The sequence below is a fragment of the Grampus griseus genome, assembly GCF_964374135.1.
Source record: "Grampus griseus genome assembly, chromosome: 4".
NCBI classification, from domain to species: Eukaryota; Metazoa; Chordata; class Mammalia; order Artiodactyla; family Delphinidae; genus Grampus; species Grampus griseus.
In genome coordinates this window covers 125,114,538-125,126,845 of record NC_138997.1, presented here as the reverse complement: position 1 = coordinate 125,126,845, position 12,308 = coordinate 125,114,538, and the positions used below count along the sequence as shown (strand labels likewise).

The 12,308-nt window shown below is 34.8% G+C and overlaps 1 protein-coding gene across 1 annotated transcript in view; it reads right to left on the bottom strand.

The window, feature by feature from the left end:
• BLTP1 (bridge-like lipid transfer protein family member 1) overlaps nt 1–12,308 on the bottom strand; it is a gene marked incomplete at its 5' end in the record, with an annotated part of 189,548 nt that overhangs the window by 67,132 nt on the left and 110,108 nt on the right. Inside the window, 5 exons of the mRNA XM_082654038.1 lie at nt 2,272–2,322; nt 4,449–4,542; nt 5,046–5,291; nt 5,720–6,426; nt 11,949–12,124. Coding sequence (XP_082510164.1) covers nt 2,272–2,322; nt 4,449–4,542; nt 5,046–5,291; nt 5,720–6,426; nt 11,949–12,124 — 1,274 coding nt within the window. The remainder of the gene's footprint in view (nt 1–2,271; nt 2,323–4,448; nt 4,543–5,045; nt 5,292–5,719; nt 6,427–11,948; nt 12,125–12,308) is intronic.

Below are 12,308 nucleotides of genomic sequence, written 5' to 3'. Positions count from 1 at the left end.
AGCACATACACAATCCTTAATTTTCAATTATACACCAAATGTCAGAATAGAAAGCTATGGGGCTGACTGCTCTCCTACTGTAGATCCTACTGTGGTATTTCCAGTGGAAATTTTGATGTTAAGGACTTCAGGGGCTCTGTGTTGCCCAACTCCAGAGGGCACCATCACACTGTAGGCTATGTAAATGATGCCCATGACTACAGCGTGAGTAATGTTCCTTGGAGCTAGACAACAGGATAGTCCTACACTGATCAAACTGAGACAGACACTGTAGAGGATGTCTGATTAACTCTTGTCAAACTGTACATGTTAAAGATGTAAGGAGACCCAGAATGAGGAATTAAACAATTTACAAGCTGCCAGTATGAATTATCTATTCATAATTTCAGATTTATCTATTCATAATTATCTATTCATATATTATCTATTTTAATTCTTAAAAGAGCTGTCACTTAATCTAGATCAAAAAACATGTAGCATATATAAGACTTTTACACAGGAAAGAAGTGGTCAAAGTCTTTTTAAAGAGAAGACTATAAAAACTTGTAGCATGCCAGGCATGCCTCATATATGTAAAAAGTTCACAGCAAGTGACCAAGAAGCTTGGCTCAAGAATTCATTGGCAGTGGTGGGAGGGCAGATCCACTGTGAGCCTGTTATAACCACCACAGTGCCTAATCAGGCAAGGACTTTTCCGCATCTTCTTTTTCTTCCTGTGTCCAGGCCACAGGGCCTTTAAAGCAGGCCAGCCATCCTTGTAGTGCCGGTTGAGAGTTTGAGGACTTACTTTGGGGCCTCATTATTGCTACTCTATCTCCACCCCCACCCCACCTCTTTGATCTTGCAGGCCCAGACTTTAAAGGCAGGAAAAGGAGGTAAACTAATTTATGTACCCTGACCCATGCTGCCTGCCTCAGTTCAGTTTTGCCTGGAAATCTTTACAATGTGGACAGAGAGTGTTGGGATCATGTGTAATTCAGTTAACTATTAAAAATCATTGGAGCTTTCTTTCCCATTTGGCAATTGTACCTTACGTGTTAACTCTCTCAGCAGGAAGGCCTAAAAAAGGAGGGAGTGGTCCTATAAGTGATATTATGACAGGAACTACCTCTCACTTGCTTACTGTTCCATCTCTGAAACCTAACACAGTGTGCAGGCCATAATATGCAACCTAATAACCTAATTAGTTGAGTGGATAAAGATGTGATCTTCAGCCATTAAATAGCATCCTCTCTAAAGTCATACAGTACTGATTTTTTTTTTATTATATATCCAGAGAACTCAGTGATAAAAAAGAGAGAAACAATAAATCTTCTCTAGCTACTATAACTACTAAAGTGGAATTAGCTATTTTTTTATACCTGTTGTTATTAATGATGATATTAATATGGAAGAGTGGCTTCCAAAAACAATCAATTTTCTAATTTAATATTAGTGCATTTATTCTTTTTTAGTACTTCTAGTTGGCTGATGAAGTGACATAGATCACAGATAATCCCAACAAAGGGTTGCTGATTGATGATGTTTTGACTATGGCCTGTTATCAATATACAATGAAACAAATCTCACCAGGTATTGATAATCTTACCAGCCTGGAACAAAATATGCAGATTCATCTATTTATTCAGCATACTGAAATTTTATAGAAAAGGCTGAAAGAAAATATCCGTCCTAAGTAACATACTAAACTGTCATGGTGGTAAGACTCATGTGACAAGTATTTAAATATATCACTACCACAAAATATCAGATATACACAGGCCAAATCAAGCCTGTCAAAATACAAAAGGATACACAGTAAAAGCCATACATAAAAGCTGACAATAGAGCAGTGAACTCTCTCCATCTTAAAGACAGAATTATTATAAGGTTGAGCAATGTAGATATTTTCATATATTAATGTTTTAATAATTAGTTTTGAAATTTGTGAAAACTCATTTGCAAAGTTAAAAATTTTAGCTTCTATTATCACATCAAATGTTAACAAGGGTTTGTAACAGGTCTTAAAAAAGCACAAAGCAACACACAACTACAGTGTTACAATCTTTCAACAATAAAACAAGGTATGAATTACCAAAAAGGTAGTCCTTACCTGTGTATTTTCCTTGAAAATCAGTAAATTTTAATCTATAAAAGGATCTATATTAAAGCTACAAAATAATAACTACATACTTTCACAGCCATGCAGATAATCTAAATATTTTATCTTTAAAAACTATTCAAATACTATGTTAATCACAAAGTCCATGAAAAATAATAATAATGACATACAGAAACTCTTGTTTGGCTGTGCTTGTAGGAGATGTAGGAAAATCCTCCAGTCTACAGATGAAGATTCAAGAGAAAGCAGGAAAACAAAAAGGAAGCAAATAAACATTCATGCATAAATTAGTGACAATATGAGCAATCATTTGGAAAGCTTTTATTTCCCATTTTTTAAATTTTCAAGAAACTTTTCAACTATTTTTTAAAAATTCCATTTCCTTTTCATTGAAACTGGAAGTGAAAAGCCAAAGAATAAATCCAGAAAGTCTTAACACTACTAGAGTTTGGCAGTGAGTAATTAATAACTTTTATTTTTTTAATGAAAAAGTTAAGGGCTCTTGGCTTGAGATTTTTTAAAGGCAAGAATTATCAACTAATACTTTTTTTAAAAATCAATTTTATAAATATGTTTGGTTCAAGAGAATAGAGTAAATAAAACCCACGAGACATCTAAAGAAATTTGTTGTACTTTTTTTTTTGCGGTACGCGGGCCTCTCACTGTTGTGGCCTCTCCCGTTGCGGAGCACAGGCTCCGGACGCACAGGCTCAGCGGCCATGGCTCACGGGCCCAGCCGCTCCACGGCATGTGGGATCTTCCCGGACCGGGGCACGAACCCGTGTCCCCTGCGTCGGCAGGCGGACTCTCAACCACTGTGCCACCAGGGAAGCCCTGTTGTACTTTTGAATAGGTCAAAGTGACCATGATACTTTAAATTTAGACTCAACAAAGGAATCATGAAACCCAAGGTCTGTGGTGACTTCGTGCAGTAGCATCATAGTGAGGTAGAAGGTGCAGAGGTTCAGGTATCTCTTCTTACTGACTGTATGACTTTAAGCATTTTAGGAAAACACTTTGATATTTCTGAATCTCGATTTATTGTTCTGTAAAGTGGGGATAAAACACCCCAGTTAACAGGACTGTGGTGAGGATTAAATAAAATAATGTATAGGAGGCTCCTGGTCCATGATAGATAACTCCTTTAGATTGTAATTATTAATAATAATATCCCTCTCCTCCCATACTGAATGATCAGAAAAGATCTTGTCTCACAACTACTGGAATTTCCTGGTCTTTAGAAAGACTGCTTAGGAAATGTGATCTGGACCATTTAGGCAGCTATAATGAAATATACTCTTTGGTTCTAGATATACAGGTTCAAACTGCCTCAGCAAGACTTAAGACATCCATTTCATCCATCCATTTTATGTTCCCCAAGACAGTCAGCACATTACCCATGTTTGAAATGTTATGAATAGACCTGTAATAAGTCAAATTACAACTAATATTTAATATTTAAGGCATTGAACCAAATCCTCTATTTAGTCAGTATTTAGCATGATAGATGCTTTAAGGGACAATAGTAGGACATTAACTAGTTATAATATTAAGAATGAGCAAATCCTCAAAATCTGATCTAAATTATCAAAATACATTTTGTAGTTATAGCATAAAAGTGCTCCACTGAAAGGAAATTAGGAATGAAGTTTTATACTCCCAAGTGTATGAGCAAAGTCAACGGTTAAATGTACTGACAACCAAATAGTGATCTAAGTATCATGTATAAAGGTAATCGTTATCAGAACAATTTTGGACAGATCCACAAATAGAACATATAAAGAAAAGGTGAGAGCAAAGAGTCAAAAGAAAAGCAATATGGAATGGTATACTCACTACAGAAAGCTTACCTATACTATTAGAAGGGTCTCGTAGGCTTTATCGTTAAATTCTTTAAATGAAAAAATGGCAAGATCAAGTTTGGAAACCCAGCATGAATATGGGTAATGATTAGTTAGAATAAAATCAAGAGACAGTCTATATTCTCTGACTATAATTTTGTTTTAAATACTTAACTATTTGAATTATGTGAGCTTTTGTATCTCATATGTTTAACTGAAATTTGCACTGTAATCATTTTTCCTGTCACACAATCTTAACATGTCCCGGGAGTCAGTTTTTTAGGGTGGAGGGGTGGCAGTAGGCCAATTTTAGAAAAGAAATAAATAAGTTTTCTGAGAACATTTCATTTGTGATGTTCTTAGTGACAGAATCACAGTGTCTGGCAACATTAAGTAATATAAATCTCAAAACTTAGTAGGTACGGGATTCATCCAAAGAATTTTAAGTTTCCTGTCAAACTATAACAAACAAGTTTAAGAGAATAGTAAAAAAAAACCACGCTTACTGTATATTTGGTGTAATTCCTTCAAGCAGCACAATATTGACCCCACCAATATGAGCAGTGGCACATGTCTCAGTCATCTTTTGATGTAGAACATCTTAAAGTGTGAAAAAAAAAAGTGTATGAATTCTGGAAAGAGAGTGGCACTTCATATTAAAAGGTCATTTTATTCATAATACGTTCAAGGACAAAAGATAACTTTAAAGGTACAATGAAATTTAAACTATTTCCAAACGACTTTTTAAAAAATTTCCTTGAAGATTTTTATCTCTATGCATTCACATATACATATGTATTATACGTCAAAACTGGAATGATGCTGAATATGTAGTTTAACATGCTATTCATGCACTAAAGAGCCTCATGACATTAAATAGCCTAAGGACATTTTAAATCTCAGAAGTAAAACTTGGCGCAGAATACTTACAAGAATTTTAAAAACTTTAAGAATAAGAAAAAGAAACTATATACACGAGCACTCTTGATCCATATAAACGGGAAGTTCCATTCTCTGAAGAAAAATTGCCAAGTAGGAATTTGTGAGACATGGCACTGGCTTTCTTCAGAAAAAACACGCCCCAGGGTTAGAATGTCACCTGCCTTTCATTTTTTCCTTCAGTGTGAAACTGCCGTGGATCCTCTTCAGCTCTGACTCCATGGTTAGCCCACCGATGTCGGCCTCCAGGTGCGTGCGGCTCACCATGCCAACCCCAAATACTATTAGAGTGACGTGCTGGGGCTCAGCAGTTGCCACGCTGCGCTTCCTCTGCGTCCTAGTCAAACTGTTCCTGTCTTGTTCATTCTCAAACACAACTTTACACGTTGGCTCTGTAGGGCTCCGGACTCCTTTAAGTGAACAGAAATATATAGGTTTAGACATGAAAACTGCAAAATGGAAGGACATCAACTGCCCTTTCTTTCCTGCACATTCCAAACTGGCTCTCTTTGTCCTCTTCCCCACCAAAATGATTTCTTAAATTTTTCAACATTTTCCCATGGTCATATTTGAAAATAAATAGTACAGTCAGGTGTTTGAAAGCAGGTCTGTGTGAATTCTTTAGGAGCATACTGTGTAAGGGTTAGGAAGGATGGGAAAAAGGGGTAGCAGAATATCTGATCGTCATCACTATTTTCTCTCCTTGGGTGACTGCCAATTTCTTTGCATTTCAATTATCCAATTATAACATTAAGAAAACATGATGAATAAACTTGTCTTTTTTAGTATTATTGCTATTCTAAACAGAAAATTTTTTAAATATGAAAATAGCCATTACCCGCTGGTCCAAATGTTTCTGAAGATTTTTCCAGTATTCCTGTTGGATCAGAGATAAGTGAATAGAAGTTAAGCAATTTATACATATTCTGCCAGCACTCAGCTGAAGGCTCACTTTGTTCTGACACTGTAATTGAGTCAGAGTCATCCATATGGATAGTCATATGATCCACCACGTCTTTTGAACCTTTCCTAGACACTTTTGAAGTTCTTCTTTCAGATCTTCCTAATGAATTTTTGTTTCGAGACTCCTTTTTGTTGTTCTCATTGTTGGTCCGTTTGTTCTTTGCATTATTTACTCTATTGCCACCATTAAGACTTCCTCTAGAACTGCGGCTGAAGTCAGAGGAGCGAAAATCCCGATGTTTTCTGGTTTTGAAGGTAGGCGTTGGAGAAGCTGATCCAGCTGTATATCTGCTAAGTTTAATGTCAGTCTGAGTCGCTTTGATGTCATCTATCATCGTACTAAATTGATGAATAAGACGAACTAAAGCCATATCTACATGCTGGCTTATTGACTGACAGGAAATAGTAAAGTTGCAGTGAAAGGTATTATAATAACGCTTGTTGAGATCATGAAAAGAAAGAGCGCTGGTAGAGTTCTGAGGGGTGCACACAGACTTTTCCATTACAACAGCACTGATGCTAAAGGTTTCCAACATCAATGCTGGTTTGAACTCAAGTGGAGGAAGATTCACATGGCCTTGCCTAAAAATGTGGAAAAAAATGAAAAAAGAAAATGACAAGGTTTTATTTCTTTTTTCCCAGAACCACACAATCTTTATTAACTTGTTAGCAAAATAATCTCCAAGGTGAAGAATAAGCCATTTAACTAATTTTAAGTAAGAGATCAAGTAGAATAAGTTTTTCCAACTTTTTCATAAGTTGGAAACTGGGCCTTAAGTCTTCCTTCTTGATCTTACTCTATGACTAGTCAAAATCAGACTTAATTAATGATTTCAGTGAAATGATAAAATAATTTTTCTTGCCATCTGATGGCACACCTCAATGGTCTTAGAATTTAAAGTCAATAGTAGGTCAACTAGAACATCTTCCTTAACCATCCTCTACTCTTCTGTTAAATATATGGTTTATATATTTAATTTCATCACATTTTATATACTTTGATTTGCTATTTGAAATGAAACCCTGCTGGCATATTTTGCCAAGTTGAAAGTGCTAAGAAAAGCAACTGAAACAAAAATGAGAAATGCACACAAAAGACTTAAAACCTCTATAAAAGTTATTTTGGCAAATCCTCTGCATATCTAAAAATTTTCAGGTAGAAATATTATAGACAATTTTAATATTAAAAAGTCAAAATAGGGCTTCCCTGGTGGCACAGTGGTTGGGAGTCCGCCTGCCGATGCAGGGGACACGGGTTCGTGCCCCGGTCCGGGAGGATCCCACATGCTGCAGAGCGGCTGGGCCCGTGAGCCATGGCCGCTGAGCCTGCGCGTCCGGAGCCTGTGCTCCACAACGGGAGAGGCCACAACAGTGAGAGGCCCGCGTACAGCAAAAAAAAAAAAAAAAAAAAAAAGTCAAAATATCTCAGATTTTCATAAATCAACTACTAATAACAATAAACCTCAAGCACCAAAATTTTAAAAAGATATTTTCCCCTCTGCTTCCATGTAAAATATGAATGTGTAGTCACATAGGTTAAATTAAACATAGGATTCTTTTATATTGGGAGAAAAAAACCCCTCCAAGGTTCTTTGATATTTTCAATTTGACTTAAAGAATTTATAATTAGAGACTAATAATTCCTTAATGAATACTAGTATTTCTTATTTAATAAGAAAAACTCCACTCTGTGGTATAATTCAAGAAAATGTACAAGCTTAGAGTAAGCCTATAATCGATGCTAAGTGTGCAATCAGAGAAGGAAAAATCAGATTTTGAGAATTAGAAGATACAGAAGAGAGACTCAAAAGAGATTAAAATAATCCAAAACTACAAAAACAAGAACTGAAAACATGTAAGTGAGGCAAAAAAGTCTTAAACAGAGGAGATTCAAGTAAAAGGGGGAAGAAATCTCGCTACATAATGAAGCAGTCATTTAAGGCAAAAGCAGCCACACGGGTAAAGTTAAAATTAAATATTTACTAAGCCCCTAACATGTTCAACTATCTTGACTGGAGACAGCAAAGATATAAGGAAACCAATATTTATGAGGACATACTACATGCCAGGACTTATGCTAAATGATTTAATAACTGTTCTGGCTTTATGGTCTAGGAAAGTTATACATGTTTATGTAAGAAACTATAACCCAATAGTAAGGTACAATAATTAGTAGAATGAACAATGTGCTACAAAAAAAGCCCAGACAAGACTAAAATTAATGACCAGGAAAAGTGTACTGTGACAAAAGTTTCCTGATAAATAAGATCTAAGGTGGAGTTACAGGAGATCTGAGAAATAAAAGCTAACCATGGTCTAGTAATAAGAATGTAGAGCACTCAGAGGTGGTGTGATAGTAGAAAAATTTAAAGGAATGTTAGGTTCAGCCAGACTAAAGACAGTAAGTTCAAAGTCACTCAAAGAATTTGGGAACATAAGAAGGGAAGTGTGGTCAGATGAAGGTCTGGTCTGTAGCAGTATTATATGGCATTTAGCAGGCCAATAAGTAGGCTGTAAATATAATCTAATATACATAATCATATTATATATAATATAATTATGCATAACCTAATTATATCTGATGATACATATACTATATGTGTGTATACATCCACTTTTATATATACACATATATTTTTACATATTAATATATATTTATATGTATGTATATATTAACATGAAAGTAGGCTACTGCAAATAGAAATACAAATTTAACTCAGGACTTTAAACTCTAATCCAGGAGTGTAAGCAGATATTAATGTTTTGGTGTCTGGATTTGATGATTCCAATGTGAATGGATGCAATTACCATGGTTTATAGTTAAATAACACCAGACCCCAACAGCATGGTTCAAATTTTAACTAAAATTTACTGCATAAAGTATAAACTTGCTGCTAGCTCTTCAGTCCACAAATCACTACATAAATAATAGACATACATCATGATCACTGACCAACCACATTACTTTTGTCAAAGTCTGTCAGTGATTGGTCAGTGCACATTTGTTTTTCATTTCATGCACAAACAGTAAAGCATGTACTTATATTGCCTCCTTGTGATAAACCCACATGACATTTTACAAAAATGGTTAAGTAAAAGGGATCTGGACAGCAAAGATGAAAATGAAGCAAAATAAGATTGTAGTGATGAATTCAATAAAAAGTAAATGGAAAGTTGCAGGGTTTAAAATCAACATACAAAAATCTGTTGTTTCTATATGCTTACAATGAGCTAGTGGAAAGAGAAATTAAGAAAACAATCCCATTTACAATCAAAACCAAAATAATAAAATACCTAGGGATACACTTAACCAAGGAGGTAAAAGACCTGTATACCAAAAACCATAAGACATTGTTGAAAGAAACTGAAGACACAAATAAATAGCAAGATATTCTGTGCTCATGGACTAGAAGAATTAACATTGTTAAAATGCCCATATCACCTAAAGCAATCTACAGGTTCAATACAATCCTTATCAAAATCACAAGGACAGTTTTCACAGAAAGAGAACAAAAAATGTATATGGAACCACAAAAGACCCTGAATAGCTAAAGCAATCCTGAGGAAAAAAAAAAAACAAAGCTGGAGGTATCATGCTCCCTGATTCTGAACTATATTACAAAGTTAAATTAATCAAAACAGCCTGGTATTGGCAGAAAAACATACACAGATCAATGAAACAGAATTGAAAGCCCAAAAATAAACCCACACATATATGCACAATTAACTTATGACAAAGGAGCAATAAACAAACAATGAAGAAGGATAGTCTCTTCAATAAATGGTGTTGGAAAAACTGGGCAGTCATATGCAAAAAAAAAAAAAGAAAGAAAGAAACTAGACCACTGTCTCACACCATACACAAAAATCAACTCAAAATGGCTTAAAGATTTGAATGTAAGACCTGAAATCAGAAAACTCCTGAAAGGAAACTTAAGCACTATGCTTTCTGATATTGGTCTTTGCAAGATTTTTCTGATATGCCTCCTCAGGCAAGGGAACAAAAGTAAAAATAAACAAATGGAACTACATCTAAATGAAAAGCTTCTGCACAGGAAAGGAAGCCATCAACAAAAGGAAAAGACAACCTATTGAATGGGAGAAGATACTTGCAAATGATATACCTGATAAGGGGTTAATATCCAAAAAATACATAAAGAGCTCATACAACTCAATTTAAAAAATGATTAAAAATGGGCAGAGTATCTAAATAGATATTTTTCCAAAGAAGACATATAGATGGCCAACAGGTGTATGAAAAGATTTTCAACATCACTAATTATTAGAGAAATACAAATCAAAACCATGATGAGATATCACCTCATGTCTGTTAGAATAGCTATCATCAAAAAGTAAGAAATAACAAGTGTGGGCAAGGATGTGGAGAAAGGGAATCTTCATACACTGTTGGTGGGAATATAAACTAGTGTACCACTATTGAATACAGTATAGAAATTCCTCCAAAAATTAAGATTAGAACTACCTTATGATCCAGCTTTCCTACTTCTGGGTATTTATCCAAATAATACAAAAACACTAATTCTAAAAGATATATTCACCCCATATTCATCATGGCATTATTTACAATAGCCAAGATATGAAAACAACCTAAGTGCCCATCAATGGATGAATGGACACAGAATACTACTCAGCATAAAAAAAGATGAAATATTGCTGTCTGCAGCAACATGGATGGAACTTGAGGGCATTATGCTAAGTGAAATAAGTCAAACAGAGACATACCATATGATTTCACTTACATGTGGAATACAAAAAACAAATAATAAAATAAATAAACCAAACCAAACAAAAACAAATACCCAGATACAGAGAACAGAGTAGTGGTTACCAGAGGGGAAGGGGCTCAGGTAAGGGAGGGAAGAGCAAAATGGGTAAAGGAGATCAAACGCATGGTAACAAAAGGAAACCAACTGTTTGGCAGCGAGCATGCTGTAGTGTATACAGAAGTAGAAATGTAATGTTGTACATGTGAAACTTATATAATGTTATAAATCAATGTTACCTCAATAAAAAATAAAGTTTAGAAAAGTAAATGGAGTTACAGAAGAAAACAACTGAGTATGAAAACGTTGACACTTCCACTGCTCTAGAAACTCTAGATATGCAGCTAGAGGACCTCAGAGAAGGCAAACTTACTAGCATAAAGAGGAAGTGGTCATGGCAAAAAGGATGAAGGTATCCCAGAGAAAGTGATGTTGGCAAAAACCTTTCTAGTAAAAAGAACTAGTGAAGATATTTCATGACACTGAAAGTGCAAAAGTAAAATGTTGAAAACTGCTGAGAATGGCGTATGACGTTTGCTAAGGCACAGAAAAGATGCTCATTCTGTGTTTTAAGTTACATGATGATAAGAAGGTAAGGACTATACAAACTACCCTTTGACGAGTTTTTAAGAAAGAAATAAAACACCTTAATTCTCAATGTTTCTAAGGTTTTAAATTGTATGTACAAAATATTAGTTTTACTATATTTTTCATTTTCCTATACATTTATAATAAACAGTAAGAGACTTTTTAATATTTTGATAAACATTTTTCCAGGTCACAAAACAAAGGTAATTTTCCCCATTAATCTTTATAATCATTAAGGTCACTTCTGCAGCGTTTCAGCTTTCATGGTCATTGTTGATGGTACCACACTATTGTGAAAAGCAAGTCCATACTCTCAGCATGACTTCTACTCTGTTCCTAACAGAAAATACTACCTGCTACAAGTCAACTCAGAAAGGAGGTTAGGAGGAAGTTCTAAGAATAATATATAAAATTACAATCCATAAGATCATAAAAATTAAACTACTGCAACAGTAAATAAAGTGTATTTATCAACATAAGTGCTTTGGCTGACCCTCATACACGTACTAACATCTTACAAAAATATGCCTAAAAATAGGCCTCATAACCTACTGATAAAATCAACAGGTTTTTAAGGAAATGTGGCTACTGTTTCTGTTAAATGGAAGTTATCTTCTCATTAGGCTATTAAAATTACTACCGCGTCAGCATTTGAAGAAAGCAAAGTTAAAAAAACAGGTATTATAACTTTTGTACAAAATTTTACATAAAAACAATCATAACGTAAGACACCTTCTTGCTCTTTTGCCTTTTCTCTCTTTGGCTGTGTCTGAATCCACAATATCTGCTCTAAGGCAGTCCAAAGTTCCTGAAAATGAGAGGTGTTCTCCAAAGTACATTCGGTAGCAGAGAGGCATTGCATCCTGTGACTGGATCCCTGTATGACTCAGAAGAGGTTTGAAAACAACCTAAAAGACATAACACATTTATATTACCTCAACTTAACAATTCATCATTTACTGTGGCTTTTTTCTTACACTCTACCTCAGTACATATTATTAACTGTAGTGTGATGGGGAAAAAAAAGGCCTTGTATTATAAATATAGCTCTAATTTTACTTAAAACTTAACAGTATTTTTGAGCACCTACTA